Genomic DNA, 27,178 nt, shown 5'->3' on the forward strand with positions numbered 1-27,178 from the left:
CCACCTCGCAACTTACAGGACTTAAAGGATCTGCTGCTAACGTCTTGGTGCCAGATACCACAGCACACCTTCAGAGGTCTAGTGGAGTCCATGCCTCGACGGGTCAGGGCTGTTTTGGCGGCAAAAGGGGGACCTACACGATAATAGGCAGGTGGTCATGATGTTATGGCTGATCGTTGTATCATTATATAATAAATCAAAATTTACCACAGTTATGACATTATCTCTCTACCGACAAATAATCTCTTGGCAGTAGAGTGAAAGACCACAATGAATACATACTGCATTTTATATCAAAAACTTTATTTATCAAACAAAAAGAATGCACCATTGAAATAACATTTCTATAAAAAAGGAACATCAGACTGTTCTACAGTGCATTACAAAACCATCTTTTTTTCAGCAATTGTATACAAGATTGTGTGTAGAAACAGCCAGAATGTTTTTCTTCTTCTTATGAACTGAATGCCACTTCCCCCCTTCCTCAAAGGAACAAAAATGTACACTTAAATATTGCAATCACTATTCTAATTTGGTTAACAATGCTAGAGTTTGACAATTTAAGAACGGTTTCATATGTTCAAAATAAGCTTACTTAGGTCAGTTCTCCAATACATGTAATTATATTTTTACAGCCTGGTACAGCTCTTTGTATTATGAAAAAAACATAATCTTCAAGTTGATTCATCCTACAGATATTTTATGGTTAAAGATTCATGTATGAACCTAGGTGAGGTTCAAACCTTTGTAAGGTCACCGCAGCCTCACTTTAGATTTGAAGAGAACTGTTTTTGTCTAACCCTGGCTAGGCACACATTTTGGATGATTTTCTGATAAATTGAGCAAGAAACAATGTCACCTTCAGAAATATTGTTGTGTAGGTAAATTAAATTACAACTTGGCCATAAAGCCTTAACAGGCTTATACATATACTGGATTTTAAAATTGTTTGAATGGCTAACTTCTACTTAATTAGTAGAACTCGATATCCTATTATCCCATGTAGAGACAAATCAGCATATGTGACAATTTGAAAGTGACCTTGAGGAAAAGCGGTTGGGTAAAACTAATTCTGGTATAGAAGACCCCTTGCCATTAATGATGTAGAAGAATACAACAAGAATACAATGTTTAAGGAGAGTACTGTGTTGTTGTTTTTATCCAGATAAAGGTGATCTTGACCATGTTTCTCCTAATTTAAATTATTTTCACCTGGATGCATAGATGACATTGTTTAAATCAAGACTGTTTCATGGCATACACATGAGTATTAATCAGATGGAGTTCTTCAAGTGCTTGACTGAAGATTAACCTTTTGACAGTATGAACACTAGTTTTGTTCCTTGAACCTTGTTTTGTGAGTTACAATGCTTGCTAACCCCAGTCATTTACAGATATGCTAGAACTTCTACAGGCCTGATTTATACAAAAACTATACAACAAAATACAATGTAACATTGTACATGTTACTTTTGTTATTGAAGAAGTACTGTATTGATATACCTGAAGGAAAAGGATAAGGACCATATAGGTGGAACAGTAATTTATTTTGCATTATTTCCCCAGTGCATATTTCTTATTTCTTTGCGTAATGGAGCGCACTGTATGAGATTTTCAGTGGAAGTCTACTTTGACTGGAGTTGTCATTACTTAACATCAAACGTGTGAACATTTTTAAATAAAAGTCAAATATGTAACAAGTTGATTTTGGACACATAAATATGCCTTCGGAAATGCATACTTTGCTGGAGAAAGAGGATTGATGGCAAAAAATCTATGATATTTTGGAAGTCTTTTTTCATTTGAAAATACATTTCCTTGCATGTACTTCATGTCTTTAGATGAATGCCAATTCCCAGACCTATAATGTCATGGCACTTAAACATTTAAAACTAGATATGGGAACTGACAGACCTCTACTCTTAAAACTATCAAAAACTAAAAGGAAAATATGATGTAATTTTTAATAAATTAAATGTTCCTGCTGAATTCACGCAAGCACCCATCAGAGATTAAGAAAGTCCACACTTTATAACATGGTTGGATTATAATTTGATTTCCTTCTAAAAGACTAATAATTATACAAAACAATATGATTCCCATATTGCATTTTACTACCTTCCTCATATTCCAACAAAGATTCTTTCAGGGATTTGTGTTCGGTTTTATAATCAGAAGAGTACAGATATTTGAAATACAACTGAGTTTCAAAGGCCTTGACTGGTTATCCCCTGGAGTGGCTTGAAAATATTAATGCTTTGAGGAAATAACGTGGATGTGAGGATTGGTAGTGTACTGAGTTAACAGACGAGCCCACCTCCAGGGGATGAGAATGAAAATGTATTGAGCCACTGAAACTGACTGGATGTAGCTTTTTATCATAGGAGCCTAAGCTAATTTTCCAGTTAAGTTATTAAAAAAGGAACACTCTAAATAATAAATATTAATTATAAAAAAAGTACCCCAAACCCTTTAAACCCACCTACCCACCCCTCATTAGTTAGCAAATTTTAACCTGCATCACTTACTGTACAATAAAAACCGCATCTTTTCATGGTGTCCTCCATGTTGTCCTTTACACTGAAATATACCTGTACAGCATACAGTAAATCATATAGGGCCATGGCAGCCTATCCTGTTCATCATCCCAGAAGATGATAGTTAAGGTTTTACTTATTTATTTGTGTCATCCCTTTTAAAGATGCCCAATAGCAGGGCAAAGTCATTGATCAATCACTGCTACTCCAGAAGGATTTTCAGGACAAAATAAGCAAAAAGTACTGTAAAAATATGAATACAATATAATAATTATAAAAATAATAATAGGCACATACAATTGGTTCTCTTTTAATTGATAACCTAAGGGGAAAGAGAAAAATAAATAAACTGTTTGGATAAGCTATAAAGCTTTCAAGACAATTAAGGAAGAAACTAATAAACATCAGACAGGTGACTGTGGAGGGACTGTGATTCCTGTGGCGTCCTTCCTGATGTGTTATGAAAAAACAACACAAAAGAAAACCACATGGCCTGACTACAGCGCAGGAATGAAATCGCCCTTTATCATAGATCTGACACAATTTGTCTCCTAACTCACAAGCTCAAGAGGATGAAATGGTCGAAAACAAAATACTTTCATCTGTGTTTTCTCCTGCTATTGACAGCACGGTGTGGGCTGTAACCATAATTTTACTTGATCTGTTTTCTTGTCTTTTTTTGTCCCACATTATTCAGCATAGTTATATTTGATTTCCACTGATATCCCAAGTACTTTCTCAGCAAGGAACAATTTATAATGCATTGTTTGTTATTAGTGGTTGAATAGCATTGAACTTGCACTTTTATTCATCTGCTTCACTGGGTGATCTCTTTCAAATAGAATACTTTGTGCTTTTTAATAACTTATTGAATAAACTAAATAAGATGGACTGATACTAAAATGCCATGTTACTTCAGCTTTTAATTTGGATTCCAAAGCAGCCCACAGGTAATGTAGGATTGAATACAAGAATGCCTAATGTAATTGATTAAACAAACGAAGTAAAGAGCTTGAAGTGTCACTGCAGCTCATGTGAAAATATACTTGAATGTATATTAAATGGAGACGTGTAGTATCTGTGAACCAATCAATAAAGCTAGGCAGTGTAAAGCACCTTGACAGTGAATGGCAAATGTAATGCTATTTCAATTAAATGCCTTTTGTTATATTTATGGAAGAAAAAAAAGAATCATCCAGGCAGAGAGCAGAATTCCACAAAAGCTGTTTCATTATGCTGTATGTCTTCCAAATCTATTTTGCATGGGGTCTTGCTCATAATTATGCATATGATAAAGAGGGCCATTAGGTTGTAAAGATTCGATCCCCACATTTGCTGTTGTAAATTACTGTTCATTGAAGCCTGAACCCAGAAGCTGTTTCTGAATGTAATACTCTCCTGGAGCCACGGGTGAAAAATAGGAAAAGGAGGTCGGTGTGAGCGTCTATCTTTGTACACGTTTACTTTTCTCCCCTGCGCAGTTACTTTTCAAATGGCAGGAAACAGATCAAGTGAAATCAGAGGGGGAAAAAAAGTGAGAGCAGGCCAAATGTGGTCATTTTTCTGTTCAGCTCAAGCAATTGGGTGCCTTACTGATCACCAGGGAATGATTTGCGTTTAAATCACACAGTCTGAATCAAAGATTGCTTCTGCAGCTGTGCGATATACCCAATTTGTGAACTGTTTGGAGGTGAAATATGCCTAATGAGAGGAAAGAAAAAGTCCTATTTCAGGAGTTTAGCCTTCAGGTGTACCAAAAGCAGCTATCAGTGTATGTCAGCTCTAGCCATTTAACGGATGCCCTGCCGCACACATCCACTTGCTACTCAAACACACACATTTACCTCAGATAGCCCCATGAAAATCAGAGCAGACCGAACAGGTCTCTATAGTTAAGAGAGGCTCTTAGTGACTTCTCTTCACAGCTGTAGTGTCAGAGGGATGGCTAATGCAGCTCTCACTGCACTGTTCATCCATATTCTATGTTTTTATTATGACAGATATCATTATTATTACTACCACCTTTTTTCTCCAAGGGAGGTGCAAATATTGTATTATTCAATTAAAATATGAAATGATTTTTAAAAACAATTAAATTAGCATAGTACATTAAGTATATCGCTGCATGTAGACTTGGTCAGCCATCTATAACTAGAATATTCACTATATATAAATGAACATATCATACATCGCATGACACAGAATGCTTGAAGAAAGAGTTTTTATGCCAGGGCTCCTGAATGCTACGACTCCCCTGTGACTTGGTGGCGAAGACAGCCAAGAAGTATATAAAAATGTGTGGTCAATTTCTCCTCTTGGGATAGTTTTTGCAGTTGTGTAATTGGATTCAAGTTGTCAAATGAATGCAAATTTGCTTAGAACATACATGAAAAGATTAGTTTTGGAAGGTTAACCTTTTTGTCAATAAGCTGAGACTGGGGGCATTATTTGACACAAAACAATTAAACAAAACACACAAGCTGCTGATGGCCAACTGAATTAAGGGCTGTGACCCATGTATTATATCTGAATTTATATCTGAATGTTTTATGAAATAAAAAAATAACCTAATTACAGTTACAAAAAAATAAATTAAAAAAATGTACTCTCATGGCCCACCCCAAAGAGATTGCTTCAGTTAAGAATGTTCTCCGAAGAACAAAGTCCTCCACTGGTCTTTGTTAGTCATTTTCATGTCGGGTGAACCCAGAGCAGGATACAGCAAGAGGCGGCAGGAAGTCATTAGTTGGAAATTACCAAAGTACCAACATTAAAATCAATGAATAGATCGGACTGGATAAATAGTGAATTTGGCTGTACCTGGCACGTGAGTGTGCAGGCCGTACAACAAAACAAAGAAAATACAGTTCAAACCAGCAGAAGGCATTTCTTTCCAGTAGCTCACCAGTTGATATCTCCATATTCCCCATACAACCAGCAGCTTTGGGCTTGTGCCTCATCTGTGGAGTTCATTCAGGACTTCAAACACCGTGAGGAGTAATGGCAGACCAGGTCAGCTTACACCCCGTTTTAACCTGTGTGTCTGCTGTGGTGAGAAACAGATGGACTCAAAAAGTGTTTTTTTCTTTCCTTTTTTTTTTTTTTTTTTTTTCTTCTTCTTCTGCATAAGCAAAGACAGAGGAGTCAATCACTGGCACAATGATAGCCTAAGTTTCATTTCTGATACCTGAGTCTTCAAATAAAATATAAAAAAATAAATCAAATTAATATGAAACTAAAACTAAATGAATGCTGGAAACTCAGGTTTTAAAACCAATCCCAATGACAAACTGAAGGATTCCAGTTTGTTTGTCAGAAGTAATTTAAGCTAAACTAAAATCTTTCATCCAGAATGATGTCTTCAGAGATGACGGACCAGAGTTGTTGTTTGTTTAGTTTAGTTTTTTTTTTTCTCAGCTTGAATCTAACAGTGTCTGTGTGACCCAGCGCTGCCAGCTCCCTGTTTTCTTCGGTGCTTCCATTCTGTAGCTTTGCTGTGTCAGGTCTGAGTGTTAAAAGGCCGAGCCGGTGATGGCATTTAGTTGTTTCATTAGTCCTTCTAGACTAGCCATTTGCTCACTCAAGTCATCCTGTTCATATACCTGGAAACAAAGAGGACACATTTTAGTAATTTTGAGGTGATAATCGTCAACTCATCCCCAAATATGAGTCATGCCTAATCAGACACAATGCCTTTTTAAACACTTTACTAGAAATCCTCTTATGCACTCTTACAAGTTAGACATAAAACACCGATAAGGTCTTCCATTACAGAAGAACGAAAAAAGAATTAATCACATAAATATGTTACAGCATAATAGTTTGACCAGTTACTACGGTAATTACAAAGTACAACACTGTAGAATCGTTATTTACCATAGACATGGTGTGTTTACGTACTGCAAATTATTAGCACTCAACATAGGATTTCCTGAACAATTCTGTATCTCTATGAAAAAAGGGAAAACCAAACTGGGTGCCCTTACTATCTCACACAAAGTGATATTTTACATTATTATTTAAATTCTATGTTTAGGAATGGTAACATTTATCAACCTATTATTTCATATTAGGTATATATGGACACTGTATTTCTTATACTACTGTATACTTACACTATTTAGGTCCTGGGACTTATGGCTTTTATATAAAATGCACTGTAGGAGAAGGAAGAGTGCAAGGACATGGCAGTTAATATGCAAAGTCTTTCATTTGTATGTTTCATTGTTTGCAGTACTGACCAGAATACCAGTTGTTAATGTAATTGTCCACCCTCTGACTAATTCAGAGCATCTATATCCATCCACTTCTCTCTAGTCTTCCAGGACAGTCCATATTAACTCAAAAAAGAGAAACAAAAAAAGCTACCCACACACACACAAAACACCCCAGGGAGCTGTATCATTCAATCTTGGCTAAAACGCTATGCTGTGTGCTACTCCACTGCACCCACTCCATTGATATATTCATCTCTTTGATTTAAAGTGGGCAAACCAAGCAGGGGTGTAGTAGTGGATTCATTCATCAAGGGAACAACAGATAACTTCCTCCTTAATATGAATGTAATGTGATGTTAATAGTAATATTAGATCTGTATAATATTTATAGACCACTTAATACCCATTACACAGAAAAACATAGGTACTACTATCACACTGTACACAAAATCAAGAAATTTGAGGCTGTTTGAAGACTGTTGGCATCATATTTCTAATAGTATGTGCCTTTTGACACTACACAGAAAAAGTAATTCTGAAAGATAAGGCTTTCTGATTTTGAATGACTGCCTACGACTCATATTTCAAGCCTTGCTATTCCACAGATGCTGTCATTTTGTGTATTATTTTTTCCCCAGGAAAAAAAAGGCAGCTTTTGAGATATACAGCTTGCCATGTGTTGAATATTACTCATGAGCTTTGCCCTGGTGCCTTCAAGATTCTTGACTTGACTTGAAAGATAATAAAATAAGCTTTCAAATGAAGGTGGTTCATTTTCAATCAAATTAAAACAAAAAATATATATGAGCAAAATCATAACAAAACATGACAGTGAATTGTCAATGATCAAGGCACTCGTTTTTATTTTGAAGGACTCCTTCTGACTTCATGCTTGATGAGAAAAGGCCAGATCAATTTCATAGATATGTGAGATGGATAGAAGTCTCCTGACCTTTATGTCTGCTATCTCCTTATTCTCTTTCTCTGTTTTCTCATTATCTTTTCAACTTCTATAAGATATTGCAATTGCCAATATATTCTTCAAGTCTACAATAACACTGATATGTTTTATATAACATTATTATTAATAGTAATATTTAATGTACTTTTGCCATGATTCTATTTCACTCATTTTGTGTCTTTCTCCTTTCTCCTTCATAAAGACAGACAGAAAGCCTATAAACCCAAAGGCATACATCTTGGAGATGTTAGGCTGTAAAGGTTTAAAAGAACAAAGGAGACAGAACCTAAAACAATATTGGTATCTAACTCAAAATGGTTATAACTGAAATGTTTCACCAAGCTCAGAAATGCTACTGAGACGGTTTTACAATTTGTGGGACAAAGAATCAGTGTCCAATGATCAGAGAGTCAATCTTTGTGTGTGAATTTAAATCATAAGTACTTACAAGGTGCTTCAATTACAGTCACTTCAAGACTAATTCCCAGTGGTAATCTGGTTTCCAATGTATCCTTCAGGAAGAGACATGTCTTCCCCTAGCTCCAAGACATCTAATGCATAGTTTTTATGGAGGTCAGGGTTGCCATATGAATCTGATTAGATTATTTAAAAAGTGCTGTCCTCAGGTTTCTGGTTCTTCAGAATTGTTTATTTTCTTACAGTGCAAACAGTTAAGGATTCACCTGAACTATCTCAATAAGCACTTCAGCTCTTGCCCTGAAATATTTTTTAGTTATTATTAACCCACGCTTTACTGGTTTGTAACACAGCCCTTTATTGCACACTGCAGGAACTTTACAGAGGATCATTGCTAGTTTTTTACAGGATAATTTAATGTTCCTATTCTATTTTAAACCACTTTGCTATTTTACAGTTTACATCTACAATCTGAATTGAAAGGTTATTAATTAATGAATTCAATCTATTAAGAAATGTAACAAGTGCATGGATCTGAAATTTGAGACTCATCATGGGCTTGCCTCATCTCAATGCCCTTGTCTTTTTTGAATACATTGTGTAATATCACAAGGGCATCTAATAAAGGCTCCAGAAGGAGAACTATATTGGAAGAACGCCACATATTTAGTAACCATGTTTAAATAGAGTCAAAGCTCAGTGAAATGACCCATTATCTCACCTCCCTTTTAAATGCTGACCTCACCAGTGTTGGAGTGTAAAATGTAATCGCCTGTAGATCTGCGGCACATTGATCCAGGCATTGTTTGCTTGTGTACACCTGCCAGCGGAGCTCACAGACTCCCTTTATAAGAATTGCCAAATATAGCACAATGGATGAAAGTCGAGAAAGGATGAAAGGGTTTATGACAGGAATTAAGATCAACTGCAGTTCAGGCCGCAGAATTAGATCCGAATGTGTTCTCCAACTGAGCAGAATTGGCACAGAGCCTCGCTTTACTATGGGAGCCGGGAGTGGGGAACACTTACGCTGGCGGGGTCTTCGGGCTGCTTGTGCCCCTCTTCCGAGACCTCTGGGGCAGTGGGCACAGATACGGGGAGCAGGGGTGACCTGGCCTTTCCAGCCAGACCAAGTGATGCTGTCTTGACCTGGGCCTTGGGGAGACTGGCACCTGCAAACACAAATCACCATTAACACTATTCAGTTACTCGCCAATGGCAGGATTTATGAAAGAATAACTTTTAATACAGTAGTTTGTGTATCACCATGTTTTATGTGTTTGTTTTGGTATGGCTTTTGTGCCGGAGAGTTACATGATACTCCAGGTAAAAAAGATATTCACTGCTGAAATCTAACAAAAAGCCAAGAAAGATTCCTGCGCTAGTTTACATGGCATTTTAAACTCTTTCAAACGATAGGAAGGGATTGACCTTGCCAGGGGTGTTGCTAGACTTCAGTTTTAGGGGGGAAAGAGAGTAAAAAAAATATTGAGATCTGAGGCTCTTCATAAAACATTCGGGGTTGTAGCCCTGTACGCCCAGGCCTAATGACGCCGCTGGACCTTGCCAATAAAGATGTGGTGCCTGGATTGAGGACTGTGTGTGAGAAGTACATGCTGCATCACAAAGTTATAACTGTGGAGGTGATTGGCAAGGCAATTGTTTCTACACAGCATTTACACTCTTTACGTTTCACTAGTTTTTTTTTAGTTCTGACTGTTGTAGTGCATTCATTCTCAGTGTATGGGATTTAGGAAGTTCTACATGCAGATACACTGAACTGGACTGCACTGGCTGTTTTATGAAATATATAACATTAAATAGTACAAATAAATTATATATACACAATATTTCTATTGAAGCAAACCCCAATTCACAGCAAGTGCCACACACAGAAATGAATGAGCAGTGATTGAAGGAGGGCAGTGACAGCAGCGAGCAGTGTGAGCCTAATGATTCCAGGATTTATCACTTCTGAATCTTCATTAGACACCTGGGTTGTACATTATCTGCATAATTTAACACTGGCAGGTGCACCACCTGCTAGATAGACAAACACCACAGGAAAAGGAGAAAGCTCGACCGAATAATAGGCTTCCCTTTCCTCAGGTTTCACATTATGAATGCCTGCTGTGGCTCAGTGGACCCACTACACTAGAAACATAAAGCATGGAATTCACATTGCTTCAGCCGGGAAAGAGCCAAACTCGGCTAGCAAACAAAGTACAATCATAATCCTATAAGGAGGATGCACTTTATAACATGCGTCAAATGCATAAAGCACTTTGACATGCATTGACGAACATGATTTATGCTTCCAAATGCCCGATACACTGTCTGACAATATACAACCCATGAAATGATTACATTTATATTATATAGACCAGATGTAGTTCAGGGAGAGGGGGAACTTATTTCTAAAAATGTACAAAAGTTGAAAAAGACACAAGCTTAAATAAGTGTGTTTTTAGTTACGTCAAATAATAATTAGGCACATTCAATTTAGGCAGGTAGGTCCAGATTTCTTTAATTCTTTTTAATATACAACAGTAGGTCCTCTGATCTTTTCTAGGATTCACAATCAAGGGAATTGTGTAACTTCCATGCTATTAACACCTGCTGGGCCTCACCGGTCTTACTTAATTACACATGACACCCACTGTTTGCACTGTAACTGCCACCAAGCAGCTCCAAAACTCCCATTGTAATCCGGAGCTGATTACCTATAATTAACTAGCTATACTGAGTGCCTACCAGCTAGCCAATATGCCAATCTATATATGGCAGGTCTGCATCTGCATCAATCAGGGGAATTGTCATTTACATCTCCAGCTGAGGAACCATAAGGACACAGTAATGATTCTTCTTGGGCAGGTACCTGTGTGACTACAGGAAGTATGTAATCATACTTTGAAATAAAAGAACCCTCTGCAGTCAAGTCAGCACATCACCCCGCTTGGTAGTAAAAACAGTACTTAAAAGTTTTATCTAAGCAAAGCAGGTATCATTTATTTGCAGATGCTTGAAGGCTCCAGGCCCTGTGCTCATAACTATAAAGAGATGTGCAAGAGGGCCCATTCTAATGCTGTCCTCTCTTCTTTGCTTGATATATGAAGTTTGACTCCCCCATCGCACACAGCACACCCAGGGAGGGTATTGCCCATTCTGGATGAGGACATTTGTTAAAAAGGTTCACCAATAAATTAAGTCTCAGAGGAGATATCACCTTGGATTAGAAACCCCTTTCTCATCTCCCATGTCCTTGAAATAATTTAGTCTGACAGGAAAGTGATATTTGAGCAGTAAAACAAGGATTATACAGCATATTGTGGTTCTTTTTTCAAACCAAGTACCATCATAGGGGGAGATTTGGGGACAAGTATCAGACTCTTTTCATAGTTATCCTGCCTTGGTCTTGGTTACAATAATTCCAGATGTGCAAAAGTGCAAGATGCAGATTTTCAAAGAGCAAAACATTCTTGAAATAGTGTCTTAAATGTGAGTGCAAGGGAAGAAGCAAATTATGAAAACTATCCAATATTTTATGCAGTTGTGACGTGCATGCTTTACCACTACCAAGAAAATAAAAAGTAAATAATGTATATACATATATAGTTGTCAAAATGAGACATACACTGATTCCAGTGTCGGGGTTTTGTCTAGTATGTCTGTCTGTGACAGATAAAAACTGATTGAAAAGTAATAGAATGACAGTTAATGACCCAAAATTTCATGCATTGCCAACCCCCCAGAGTGCTTTTAAAAAGTTTCCTACTCCTCATTTGTTCATGCCGTGTATAGATATTACATGTCCTCAAAATAGCCTCATGGTAAATTGAATGAAAATGAAATGTAGGCCAGGGGATAAAAAAGCATGCTTTTAACATATCAGCTTTGGTTTTAATATGTGGAAGTTGACTGGAGGCAGTACGCATTCAGCACCCCTTTTAAAAAGTCTGCCTCATGGATTTAATGGCTGGAACATTGGCTGTCAGTAAGGGGGTAGCTCCTGTCATTTTTAATATCGATTTTCTATTGCTAAATCTCGTGGTCCAATTAATTTAATTCTTTCCTAATCTATTTTTTGTTTAAAACTTCCATCACAGGTGTTAAGTTTTCAATAGGTCATTAAACTAAATTGAAGATGGATCTCCCCTGTACAATGTAATTTCTCATAACTTCAACTTCAAAACCAAAAGTCTCATTAACCAGTTTTTGACTATTATTTGGAAAGCATTTTATTCTGTGTATTTTCCCTAGTCAGTCTTACTTGTGACCTCTACACATGAACAAGAAAGACAGATGATCCAATAGCTTCTGTTGAAATCTAGGGGGATCCTCTACATGCAATGAACTGAATCACAGACTGCTGACAAACCAGTGAACCCAACAAGGGAGCTCCAGCTGGTGTCACTACAGTTTCTACAAATTAGGTTAACCACACCAATGTTCAACAAATACATTGTATAGAACATCTCAACATATACCAACTATTTAGTTTTGTTATTGAGGACCAAATAGTAACAAATGTAACCTTGCAGTATATGCTTTATAAATATGGCCCCAGGTGCCTGGAAATCTGGTAGGCAATCTTTTGTAAAATTAACTGAACTGGATATCTTTCCCTGATAAGTATATATATATTTGTTAATTTCAGAACTAAGCACTGATACTGATCTTGTCAGTGTAATGTTGGTACAATACATCAAACAAGGTAAAATTTAACTACATTTTTTTTTTTGTTACTGGGAAGTAAGTATTATTTCCTAATTGCTAATGCCTCAAAAGTATAGAAAATGTCTATTATTCGCCACAAACTTTGCTTTTGTGACCAGGACAGTGATATTTTGAAATGTAACTATTTCCAATGAGGAAACAGGAGAGTTTGGGTCTTTTCGGTCACATAAAGTAAAAAAAAAAAATCCAAATTAACATGTATTTATAACACGTATTATATAGTATAATAGTATATATAAATCTATAATAAATATAATATAATAATATAATAATAATAAATCTCAAAAAACTACTCACTTCTAAATCTTTTGTAGCCGTTTTTGTATTACTTTAGTATAAATACATGTTAATTTGTATATGTTTTTTTTTTCTGACTTCTGAAAAGACACAAACTTGCCCATTTCCTCGTTGGAAATAGTTACATTTCAAAATATCACTGTCCTGGTCACAAAAGCAAAGTTTGTGGGGAATAATAGACATTATCTATACTTCTGAGGCATAAGCAATTAGGAAATAACACTTACTACCCAGGAACAAAAATTGTGTTACATAATGTAATATGGTATTCAAAGACAGGGACACAGCATTAGGATAGCGGTGAAATAACTGCAAGGTTACAACCTTTAGGGAAGATGTCTCAGACAAGAATACACTCTCCATTCAAACATTGAGGAAACCCTGCTCAGGTAATTCAAGGCACGACTTTTTTCTGGTGTGTGAAATGCTCACCTACCTTCTTCAAATTAATAATATATGAGAAAATATTGTTTTCTTTCACAAAAATCTATCCACTAGCACACTGAGGGCTAGCTTCTATCTGTAAGAGCAATCAGGATTCAGATTAAAAGCAGCTGTTCTGGAAAAAAACACCATGTTCCGGGTTTGTTTGCTGCGAAGGGCCTGTCCCAGACACTGAGATTAGTGGAGGGTTCTTGGGAGACTGAAAGTGGTCAAGCTTCCCTCATTAGAACCAGTGGCTGGAAAATAATTACAAATAACCAAATCCAAATGCTCAAGTCCTTTGAATGAATGGAAACTGCGGCCCTTGCACTTTGAAAATGTAAAGCTTATATGGGTCTCCAATGAATTTCCGGATAGCAAGGAGATAATGCCTGCAGGATTGAATTGTACTTTGGGCCGACTTAAGCCCTTCATGGATTTCCTCAACAGATGATATCTATTGATTCAAGAAGCTAAATCCATCTTAAAGAATAAAATAAAATAAGGACCTAGACATCTCAGAGACTTTCCATTGCTGCCTGTTTATGATGGCTCAGACAATGTTGGCTTAGCAGGTCGCAGAGCCCTATTCTTCCTGAAATGTCCCTTATCTGATAAGTTGAAAAGGCATCATTCTCTGAATGGATGGCTTCTGGGTTCTCCATTTAAAAAACACAAACAAAAAACTGATTGAAAAGGAGCATCTATCTGAGCTTGTGTCAGAGCCTATATATAAAATGGTGCAAGGGGGCAGTATTTAATTCTCATAGTCTACACAGAGAAGCATTTCTTGCCCCTGTAATTTAGGATTCACTTGGTGGGTTTAAAGGTACCATTCCCCAATTTCTATTTTTTTATTTTTGTGAAATTAAGAGGTATTGTGGAGCTACAGAACATGACAAATCAAACATTTATTAACAAATTAGTTTTTCACTTTCCTGCATTTCATAAATCCTCCTTTACCACAGAAGAATATGAAATGTGTCATTATTTCTGTTAGTTGCCTGCAGATAAATACAATTAAAAATTACTTACATTGTACATTGAAGTACATTGACTGCAATGCAATGAACAAGAAATAAAATATAAAGAATTAAAAAAAATTCTGTGAATAAATGAACAGACTAGTTAAGAAGCTATGCATTCATGACTATGCAAAAGACAAAGACTTTTAGGTGACAACTAAAAGCATGTTTACTTACTAATTACATATGATTTCCACTGGTAAGGGACATTTTTTATATGTAGGCTAATAACAGCTTAATGTTGTATCAGAATTTCAATACTATTGTAAAGTATTGTTTAAATACATAAATATACCACTATTTAATGCTTTCTCAGGTATGTGTGGACTCCACTAATGGCAATTAACTGTCACTCTCACAAAATAATATATATTTATTTATTAATGTTCATTATATGAAAGCTAACACCATGCTTGTATTATATGTCCCCATATTTACACCTCTGTTGCTTGAATTACTGTACCACTTCTACTGGAATGGAACTGCCCAGGAACTTTAAAAGTTAAAGGCAAAGAAGCATATAAAAACTGCATAAATGCTGCACAGGTGCTGGTGCAGTACTGCTAAGGAATATTTCCCAAAAGACAATAAACTGCCTGCAGTGTCTACACAGTTAATTGTATCTGAAAATCAATTGCGATTTGGCTACCACCTGTGCATAAGGTATCTTGAGGTAGAAAGGCTGTATTTCAGACTCTGCAGATATTTTAAATTCATTTTAAATAATCTTTAAGGCGACTGGAAACAAACACACAACAGGATGTAGTGAAAAAGCTATTCTCTGCTATCCTTGTAGGCTTCGGAAAAAAATAATAATATTATTTGACAGACTGTGGAGTTGAAATTTGACTTAATTTTAACTTCTAGTTAACCATTTCAGAAATTTCAGTATTACAGTATTCTTAACCATTAAGTAAATTTACCTGAACTTACTGAAGGTTTTTTTTACAGTGTTTTACAGTTCTTTCCTTATCAGTTCAGAATGCCTTCACAATAAACATACTTTAGAAAGATTTATCATGGTATTACCATGGTCTAATATAGTAAAGCACAGTGAGAACATGCTGGACCCATAGGACACCAGTATACAACTGGGTAAAACAGTGTAAAACCATATGGTATAAAAACGTATGCAAATTTGCATAATAGAAAGGACACTATGCAATCTATCTTGCTTTTAATATATATATAAAATATATTCCATGCTGTCAATATTTTATCGGACATTTTCCAAAACTGCACAATGTGTGCAATACAACTCCACAAAGGAGATTGGTCATTTAAAGCTCACTGTCTTTTGTGTCTATTTTTTCCATAGAGTTTATCATCAGTATTCCAGTGCTTGTTTCTATTTAGCTCGAGCTATTGTAGCATGTAAGCTCCTATAAGCAGTCTATGCGGCTTGCTAGTTCTGCCTTCTTATTGAATAACTTGTTATTTTGGATTATGAATTTTTGCCTCAAATCCCTACAAATTGAACACGTTAGTCATAATCAAGCTGATTTAGAAAACTCTTTGCTGCCCATTTTAAGAAAGCTTTGCAAATAATCCAGTAATTCTAATCTTACCCAGATGAAAGTAGTTATAACTTATTTATAAACATGTGACTCTGTAATGCACAGATGAAAGAAAGCAAAATAATGTGTGATTAAACCAATGTCCTACATTTAGCAGGTGGTCTTACTTGAAGCAAACATATGCAAGTATTAATATTTTCTACATGTGCAGTTCTCTTATGCAATGTCTGATTTGCTTCTCGGGGAGTCATACCAGAAGGGCATTACCTATTGAAGAAGCACCTTGCCTATTTCAGGAAACTGAGTAGCGTAGTACCCTAAACCCAGGCTAGGCATTTATTTTGTGTTTTTGGCATTCATGAAGGCTTCTTTCTGTCACTGACCACACATATCAGATTGACAGGGGAGTGGTGACCACAGCTCCCCACCTTGATCTCTGAACTGACACATATACCACACCCAATATATTTATGCATATACCACATATGAGCAGCACTGATGTTGATTTTACACAACTGTGACAAAATGCTCAGCTAAGCATACAGGGCTTGAAGTGAAAGGCCACACATACCGTACAGAAGGCAAGTACCGTGACAAAACCATACAAATTCCACTATTTCAGAGGTGCTCATTTTAATAATGTACAGGCCCTGTAGAGTATATGTTCTCATTTTCTTATATACAGAACAGCTGAAATGCATATCTCTGTGATGCTCAAGGTGGCATGATATTTCTAGGGTTCAAGACAAATTTGGGATTGTATATTGGATGAGTAAGGCAAATAGGCCTAATGTGCAAATTGCCTATGTGTTTCTAAATTATACATGCAGATGGTTTCCATTTCTTTTGGATGACCTCAGATAATAAATGAGATAAGTCACTTTGGAAAAAGGATAATGTCAAAGAAATTGAGTATTTTTTCTGCCTTCTAACTCAACCCCTCCTCTCCCTGACCTTTGGATATATAAATGCAACCCACTATGATGTGTTGTGACAGCCAGTGGATTGCATGGCTATTACAAGCATCTGGTAGTTTGACTGGAATGTAATAGCTCTTAGGTTTACTGTCCTGGAGAAAAGCTGTTTTTTTTTTTTTTTTTTTTTGCAGGTGTGAATGAGGAATGAGTTCAAACATGATGGGACACAGAAGGCACCAGATATGGACATCACTGTCCAGCAGCTATAAAACAAAGGCAACCCATCATTCATGGGCGTTTTCAGACAAATTAATAAATAAAGTTGTCTCTTTCATCACATTCACCAAATTCGTAATTGCCTCCATCCCTACCTCAACTGCAAAGACACTTCATTGCCAAGCGATTAATAGGGCAGGGAAGACAAAAAAAAAAAAATCAAACTCAATTTCGCAGCACAATGAAGTGCTTTTTAGTCTTGTCATCCTGCTGACTTATTGATCCGTGGGAGATTAAAAAAGCCTGTAATGCAGTGAGGATATTTTCCACATATACATTCAGTACTATCAGTAACATAAGGCAGACAAAAATCAGGAAACATGTCTCGTCAAAACAATGAAGCTTAAATGTGAAAGGAAAAGACCCTCTTAAAGGGTCAGCCTCCCATTCTCTGGCACAAATGGCTTCTTAATCCAAGTTCACTCATTACCACAGCTCTAATGGGGAGACTTCTGTCATGCACCAGCCTCTTATAGACATCATGTCAGATCTGTGAATGGCTCAGGTCAATACTGCATCTTATATTTTTTAGTTTCTGTTTCAATGGATTTCACCCTTGTCTGTCTGATGAAGTGGTCTGGTCAAATCAGATTTTTATTATTAGTTTACAGTTCATAATCAATGTTCTGAAGAGAAAAGTATCTTATCAATGCATACTACTTATGGTTCTGAATTGAGTTGGTCACTAAATGGAACTAAACTGTAAACAACAAAAATAAGCATGGGAAGATGTATACTTAGAGTAATAAGGTAGACATACAAATAAATGTTTCAAAGAACAAACCAAAGTATGTGATACAATTCTGGAGTTCTTTTATTCTTTGTTGACTTCAATTTAAACAATTTCTCTACTGTGTTTATCAGTAAGAACTTGCTATTATCACTTATCTTTGATAATCCAGAATGGGGGGTTCATTGAATGTATTATGGATGTAATACACAGAGATTTCATCCCCTCTGAAGACATATTTTGTTTGCCTCACATTCTCCTGCACAATATGACAGCAAGTCAACTTTGCTACTTGTTGGTCTATTGCAATATTTATTTTGTAGTTATAAAAGAGTGACCCACCCCAGATGGGCTTGATTGTTATTTTTTTTTAACTGCATAGCTCTAATCTTTCTGACTTTGTGTGTGCTCTTGGGCTTATTGTGGGCACTCGAGCAGATGCACATCATGCACTTGCACCCGCAGAAAACTGTCAAGACTTTTAAGTATAACATGAAAGGTTGATAATTTTCAGTACTTCACTATGCATGAAATTGTTCTGAGAAAAAAGGCCATGTGTGATATATTAATATTACAGCATAACCTGAAGAAGAACCTATAGTGTGGAGTTCAAGAAAAATGTATCAATATGTGCATATACTGCTCTCTTGCATTTTGGTCGTAGTGGCCGTATGTTGTCATGGTTACACAGATATTTGGGTAAGGACAATTTTCAGTCTGCCAAGAGTTGTAGGGAAAGTGGCCACATTTGTTTAAGGCCCATAATATACTATACTATAATATAATATAGTATAGCTAAATAGCAGAAAAGACTGATACATTTATTTCTTTAGCAGTGGTAATTTGTAAAAGTCTGCAGGCATGTTAGTCTCCATGAGGGGGAAGGAGGGAGAGCGTAAACACTTTTTATAGTTTTCCAATCTTTTCTGCTGCAATTTAAACAAAAAAACATCCTTAACATCATACTTACCTCTGAAAACATTTGGAACTACATAAAATGTTATACCTTACACAAAATATTATTTTATACCTGGTCATATTTTTAAGACAAATACTGCAGTACTTCAGCCAGTTTAGGGCTGCTAAAATTTTAATGGATGTGAAATAGAGCTGAGTTTTCAATAGTAGCCAAGAGTTAGCTAAGGGCATTACATGTTAGTACAAAGAAGTTTATAATCACCTTTGGTAAGTAATCCTGCAATGTTTGTTAGCTTAAAAGAAGAGCACCTGTGAATGTGTTTTTGATTGTACTCTCTTAACACGGTATTATCGACTTTCTCCAGCGGTTTCTTTGCGCATATGCCAATAATTAGATGAAACAGTTATTACAGTTGTCTTATGTTTTGCTCTTGATGTCTGATCAGCTTCAGCATTGCGTTTTGCATGTTGATAGCGGTCAGATTTTTAATGAACATCAACATTGCACTTATGATTGTGATATAAGGTGGCACTGCAGGCTGTACACAACAATTTTCCTCCGTTTGCATGTAATTCCTTAGGATACTACCCTGTGCGATCTAAAGTACTAACATATTTAGCGTTTTTTAACCTTGATAAGACTTCAACCATTTTCCTTCACACATGGTTCTTTAACTATTCTACCCCTAGTAATCAACTGTCTCCTAGCAACAAGCATACACAGTGAGAGCCGATGTAGATAGTAAGGATGGGAAGTAATGCATTGCAGTGGTTAAGGGGTGACAAAACCGGGTAATGTAATCAAATCTTTCATGTCTGCAGATTGTTTTTCAAATCACATCACATCACAAACTAAATATAGTATAAATATTGATATGTATATAAATATAATCATATATCATAATGTATAGCATTGTATCATAGCTATAAATAAATATATAAATATCAATATGCATAATGAATTAATATTTCACCAACAGAATCGTGCACATTAATAATCTGATCACGATGGATTATTTTCTTAATATGAGGTTTTCTTATGGACTCGGAAACGGCTGATTTTCTTTACAACTGTTGAATATTAGACTCTGAATGTTAGGCCAATTTCAAACCACTATTTCATGGCAGACTCACCTGACTGAGGGAGCAATGGTGTGTAGGGGACTTTTGGCTCAATGGTGTTCATGGGCGGAGGCAGCAGTGGGTTGGCAAAGCTGCGGAGCGGGTGGGTGGGCCGCACACAGGCTGTTGGAATGGTCCTGCTGGGCACCTCCTCTGTGCCCGCGTGCTCCGACTGCGTGGGCGCCATAAGGGTCTGCTGCTGAGAGTGTGGTGCCGAGCCCTCAGCCATAGCTACAAGGAAGAGAGGCATTATTCAGTCATGGTAATTTATGTGGCAACACAGAAGAGAACAGGCACGGTCACACTGACATGGAAGGAAATGAACGGAGACACAGATACATAAATAAGGTGCTTGAAGCATTGCACATAAACAAAACACTTACGCTACATTATATTTCTTTAAATTCAATTTTCATCATAATGTAATGAGCCGAAGGGCTGGAAACTTTCATTTATGTTTTTGATGTATACAGCTGAAATGCAACACGTCCAATTTATTTTCTTAATTTTTTCCCCCTACCCATTGTGCCATCTCTTATTAAAGTCTACTTTTCTCATTTGGTTTTTCAAAGATGTTTAAAGAAACCATGCAGTAAAACCTACAAAGCAGAATGTGGAGGAAAGCGCATTAAATGCACCAACGGGTTTACTGAAATTATGACCATTTCTACAAAAAACAAAACCAGACAAAAATTAGGAAGAACTTGAGGCAGTCTTAAAATCAGACACAATGAGACTTAACTATGTAGGTGGTCAATTGAAGACAAAGCTGAGATACATCAGTGAGACACTGTAACATTTAAACTGCTGAAGTGTGTTTTGTATGTAAATTAAAACTGGAGACTGGATGAGCTTCAATAAAAAAATAAAAATAAAAGCAAAGAAAAACAGACTGAAAGGGCCAGTTCCTTCTGTGTAATTTTTCAGGGACAATTAATAGCAAAACTAATGTGTGGCAATGGTGCTTCAAGAACATTTTAATTAACAAGATACTCCAGAAAATGCACACATTTGGGAGCGCAGTTGCTATGAGATGCCCAAGCTCACACTCGTCATTAGTTAATCTGTTTGGTAAGCAATGAAAGAGGTGCTTGTAGTTGTGTGCGTTCCTTAACACTGTCAGTCCATGAAGGGAAGTACAAGAGGTCTGCAACTCAGATCAGCCTAATGTAATGAATCAAAGTCAACATGTTTCCCCATCAGAGTAGATGTCTAACAGCTAGATTTCCAAATGCTGGGAAACTAAACATAAGTGACTGCCATAGGACTGAGCAAACGGTCCTGTCATTCATTGCTTTTATATTTAAACTGATTATGTTATATATACATACAGTATATACAAAATTTATGATTTCCTTCAGGGATCTTATAATTGAAATAAAGATTGAAATCTGCAGCTACAGTTAGGGAAAAAAGTATTTGATCCCCTGCTGATTTTGTACGTTAGCCCACTGACAAAGAAATGATCAGTCTATAATTTTAATGGTAGGTGTATTTTAACAGTGAGAGACAGAATAACAGCAAAAAAATCCAGAAAAACGCATTTCTAAAAAGTTATAAATTGATTTGCATGTTAATGAGGGAAATAAGTATTTGATCCCCTATCAATCAGCAAGATTTCTGGCTCCCAGGTGTCTTTTATACAGGTAACGAGCTGAGACTCTCTTAAAGGGAGTGCTCCTAATCTCAGCTCGTTACCTGTATAAAAGACACCTGTCCACAGAAGCAATCAATCAATCAGATTCCAAACTCTCCACCATGGCCAAGACCAAAGAGCTGTCCAAGGATGTCAGGGACAAGATTGTAGACCTACACAAGGCTGGAATGGGCTACAAGACCATCACCAAGCAGCTTGGTGAGAAGGTGACAACAGTTGGTGCGATTATTCGCAAATGGAAGAAACACAACATATCTGTCAGTCTCCCTCGGTCTGGGGCTCCATTGCAAGACTCACCTCGTGGAGTTTCAATGATTATGAGAACGGTGAGGAATCAGCCCAGAACTACACGGGAGGATCTTGTTAATGATCTCAAGGCAGCTGGGACCATAGTCACCAAGAAAACAATTGGTAACACACTACGCCGTGAAGGACTGAAATCATGCAGCGCCCGCAAGGCCCCCCTGCTCAAGAAAGCACATGTACAGGCCCGTCTGAAGTTTGCCAGTGAACATCTGAATGATTCAGAGGAGAACTGGGTGAAAGTGTTGTGGTCAGATGAGACCAAAATCGAGCTCTTTGGCATCAACTCAACTCGCCGTGTTTGGAGGAGGAGGAATGACCCCAAGAACACCATCCCCACCGTCAAACATGGAGGTGGAAACATTATGCTTTGGGGGTGTTTTTCTGCTAAGGGGACAGGACAACTGCACCGCATCAAAGGGACGATGGACGGGGCCATGTACCGTCAAATCTTGGGTGAGAACCTCCTTCCCTCAGCCAGGGCATTTAAAATGGGTCGTGGATGGGTATTCCAGCATGACAATGACCCAAAACACACAGCCAAGGCAACAAAGGAGTGGCTCAAGAAGAAGCACATTAAGGTCCTGGAGTGGCCTAGCCAGTCTCCAGACCTTAATCCCATAGAAAATCTGTGGAGGGAGCTGAAGGTTCGAGTTGCCAAACGTCAGCCTCGAAACCTTCATGACTTGGAGAGGATCTGCAAAGAGGAGTGGGACAAAATCCCTCCTGAGATGTGTGCAAACCTGGTGGCCAACTACAAGAAACGTCTGACCTCTGTGATTGCCAACAAGGGTTTTGCCACCAAGTACTAAGTCGAAGGGGTCAAATACTTATTTCCCTCATTAACATGCAAATCAATTCATAACTTTTTTGAAATGCACTTTTCTGGATTTTTTTGTTGTTATTCTGTCTCTCACTGTTAAAATACACCTACCATTAAAATTATAGACTGATCATTTCTTTGTCAGTGGGCAAACGTACAAAATCAGCAGGGGATCAAATACTTTTTTCCCCCACTGTATGTTTTACACTAGTGAATTTACACCAGAGGATTGCTCTCTACTACTACTATTACTAATTACTATTATTATTGTTGTTACATTGTGTCCGCCATGAGCAAAGAGACAGAGAAAGGAGGTATCAACACTGATTGTTACCTGATGCATAACTGCGGTCAACGGAAAGGGTAGGAAATGGCACTGGTCGCAGGGTGAATTGAGGGTGAGGGTACCCACAGGTGGGCGAAGGCAAAATTCCTGGATACTGGGCACTCTCTAAAGTTGGCACTGGTATGGCACTTACAACAGCTGCAAAAATGAAGAAGAGAGTATCATTAGTATCAATTTGTCAAAAGCCACATTTCTTTAGAACATATTGAAATCAGATATCTTCACACAGAGAGTTGTCACAATCTAGAACAAACTCCCCAGCGATGTGGTTGAAGCTGAACATTTGGGAACATTGAAAAATAGACTGGATAGGATCCTTGGATCACTTAGTTTTAATGGACACCAAACAAGCACGATGGGTCGAATGGCCTCCTCTCATTTGTAAACTTTCTCATGTCCTTATGTTCTTATGTACTGTCTTGTATTTTGTACCGCAATCTATGTAAAGTCCCTTGCTCAAGGGTACAACAGCAGTGTTGCCCACCTGGCATTGAACCCATGACCGCTACTCAACACTGTAGCCCTTATTATTAATGAGTACTGACCAGTCAGATATATTTAGTATATATTTACTTTTGCTACTGATCTATATAATAATAATAAAAATAATAATTATCATAATGGTCACACAGTAAGTTACCGTGATTCCTCATTAATTAATATATAAATACCAGAGGATTTAAACATCAATGCATTATGTCCTTCATCTGAGTTCTTATGTGAACCCCACAGGGTTAGGGTTAGGATAAGTGTGGGTTCATGTGCTCAGCATCAGAACTCAGCTGATGGTCATAATGCATTGATGTTTAAATCCTCTGGTATTTATATATTAATTAATTAGGAATCACTTTACCTTATCGTAAAGTGTTACCATAAAAATAATAATATTAATAAGAAATAGATAAGAAACCCTTTACTGAACCATTTTAGATAACATAAGCGTGAAGATTTGTGGACAAAGACATACAACATCCAGATAGGCACCACTGATATTCCTTACCCGGCAAAGTACATTTAGGATACAGTTATAAATGTTCCAAAATGGAAAGTGAAGAAGAAAATGGCAAAGCGACTTGAATCTTGACCTTGAAAGCAAAACTTGAAAGCACAAAGAAAAGCGCTAAGTGACAGGAGAGCTTGGCTGTTCCAGCTCCCAAGGAGCACAGGGCTGAGATCTGTATCTCCTCTGACACTGAAACGCTGTCAGTCCTGGAAGAACCACTAGAGAAGTTTTAACAGCAGGCAGACAAAGGGAGTCTCAATAAACCTGCAGATCATAATGTATTCCCTGTACAGAGATCAGCTGCTGCTTTTCATACGTGTATTTGTTTTGAATTTCAACCCTGCAAGAAGACTAATACAGGGATTATTTGTGTAGGAAGGCTAATACAGGTAAGATTGCTGCTATCCACTTATATCACATCCTGCAATACGGCATCCCTGTTAAGTAAACTACAGCATCCGTTAATGTGCAGTCTGATGATGTAAAACTAAGCAATGTGAATACTTTTGATCTTCCCTTTAAGTATCTTCTCAACTTCATGAGTAATACATGTATTCACTTGTAATTGAGTCTCTCTTTTCATAATAAACATGTTTTCAGCAATTATATGGTTAAAAGTTTTATAGGGACAACGCAATTTTTATTGTAATTCTTATGCCTCAGATTTGGGTACTGTTCCTATAACTATGAATTAACTGGCTTTAGAGGCCTGTCGAGTTCTGCCTCCCTCTCTCCGTCTTATTTTTGTCTTTGATTGCAAAGGTTTAAGGCTCACAACCCCACTGGCACAGATACATTTTTCTCATTTACCATCTCAATTGAGGAGTTTGTGAAGCATTAAATCAAGCCTTTAATTAGAGTCATGATTCTCACTATCATGAGCTAATTAAAGGAAGCTCTGGAACTGTTCCCTTCTAATAAACACATGGAGGGGTGGAGGGTGGTGTGGTGGTGGTCACAAAACAAGATCTCTCAGAAACATGAGGTCAGTTCTACCACAATTTCTATTCACACAAATGTCAGGCCTAGAAACTATACTTTTCAGACTACCTGTGATATTTTCACACAAACATCTGTGCAAGTGATCTTTGCATGATTGAAAAAGAGTCTCTCACCTATAAAACAAATATATACTCTTCACTTTACAATTAGAAAAGTATTACAACAAATTAAACGGTATAATGTTGTATAATCTCCTTAGTTGTAATGGGACAAAGGTGTGCTTGTCACCTGCTTATGCATACACCATTGTATGTTTCAGACTGACCTGTATCACTGTCATTATGTTCTTACATCAATATTAAAAAATAAATATTGAAGTTAAAGACTATATGCTATTCTTTAATTCATCAGTTGTTTTTTGTTGTTCTTGAGCAGATCTGGGACCTCTAATACAAGACAGTACTAGAGAGACTATTAAAACTGCCCTTCAGTCGTGAATCATATGATAAGGAAGAGATTATAAGAAGAAACAGATCAAGAAAACATGACAAGATGAGCTCACCCTGAAGCATTTCCAATCCTCCCATTCTAGTCACAAGATGTAGCTGATGCCAAAGAGCACCAGCCTTTCCACAAATGAGAGAGGATAACCAACTGTCTGATTTTTCCTGAGATCTGGCTATCTTCAGCACATGCACTTCTATATTTTGGCACAGTTACATTTCCATTGTACAATGTTGGCAAGATTTTAGCACAATATTTAAGGATGTTTCTTTCTTTGAAAACCTTGATCTCTCTTTTCATTAAATTGGTTAAATTGTTAATGTTCTTAATAATAATAATACAGTAATCCCTCAAGATATGCACAACTCTGGGAGCATTATCACATAGTTAACAATGGAAATCAATATGTTATATTAAAACTTATTTAATCAGCTCTTTGTATTAATTAATTAACTTTATTCATGCAGTTTAAATTATAATAAATGAGAAGAAGGCTGTCCCAGTAAACATTTTCTGCTTTAATTTTAGATTCATTACAAGGCTTTAGAAAAATACTCTTGCCAGCTCCCTATGTTCTGGAATGGATTAATGTAAACACTGAGAACAAAAGCGTTTTTGTGTATCGGCACGAATGCTGCTCATTTCGAAACTAATTCTCCCACTTGGATGTCCATTTATAAATAGCATTAAACTCAAACTAGCGTATCTCGAGGGATTACTGTACTAGTTGTAATAGTACAAAATGTTAAAAAGACATTTTTCCTGTAAAAGTAAGAAAAAAGTATATTTTTTTCCCTTCTTCAGCAGATTCAAGTGCCCAAAATATCAAGAACAAACATCTTGCCTCTCAATTCCTCATAGCAGGAGGACAGTCTTAGCACTTGGCAAGCTCTGTGCGTGGATCTGTCTGTATTCTAAGCATTATTAATCTTAGTAACAGGAGATGTGGGCCACTAATAGAGGCAGAGTGAGTGGGATGTGCATCTTGCAGTGACAGTTGTTTCCTCTCTCTGAGCAGAAGATGAAAACATTTTGAATGAAAGGGTTGAATAAAAAAAAAAAGGGAGGTGACTGCAATTGTTAGTAATTACCCCTATATATACCACAGTGAAAGTTTAATGATTGTGTAGGAAGCAGGCTGAGACCTAACCAGATTAAACCAACCATAAGATACCTATCTGAAAGGTCAGATTGAAGGTGAAAATTAACTTGTAATGGAGAGCCTTGAATTCTGTCAAACAACCAGTATTTCCATGTGTACTCTCTGTACCCAACATAAACTAACAATGGATATGTCAAATTGCATTACCATAAACATAAATCAATGTACTACATTGATGTACACAGTTCATATCCAGACACAAATAACTGGGTGTTTGAAAAGCCAGTTTTCAAATTCTTAATTGCTGAAAGTAGAAACGGCCCAGCATGTATTGCAGAAAACATGCTTTCCATTAAATAATAAAACAAATAAACATACAATGGATATTCTGTTGGAGGGCTTTT

The 27,178-nt window shown here is 36.9% G+C and overlaps 1 protein-coding gene across 1 annotated transcript in view; it reads right to left on the reverse strand.

Annotated features, from left to right (window-relative positions):
* Window positions 1–286: 286 nt before the first annotated feature.
* Window positions 287–27,178, reverse strand: part of dcc (DCC netrin 1 receptor) — a 309,571-nt gene continuing 282,679 nt past the window's right edge. The window contains exons 26-29 of the mRNA XM_066710967.1: window positions 23,212–23,361; window positions 20,107–20,325; window positions 9,162–9,304; window positions 287–6,139 (exon numbers count right to left, since the gene is read on the reverse strand). Of these exons, the coding sequence (XP_066567064.1) occupies window positions 6,050–6,139; window positions 9,162–9,304; window positions 20,107–20,325; window positions 23,212–23,361 (602 nt within the window). The 3' untranslated portion in view covers window positions 287–6,049. The remainder of the gene's footprint in view (window positions 6,140–9,161; window positions 9,305–20,106; window positions 20,326–23,211; window positions 23,362–27,178) is intronic.

Source organism: Amia ocellicauda, chromosome 8, assembly GCF_036373705.1.
Source record: "Amia ocellicauda isolate fAmiCal2 chromosome 8, fAmiCal2.hap1, whole genome shotgun sequence".
Taxonomy (NCBI): domain Eukaryota; kingdom Metazoa; phylum Chordata; class Actinopteri; order Amiiformes; family Amiidae; genus Amia; species Amia ocellicauda.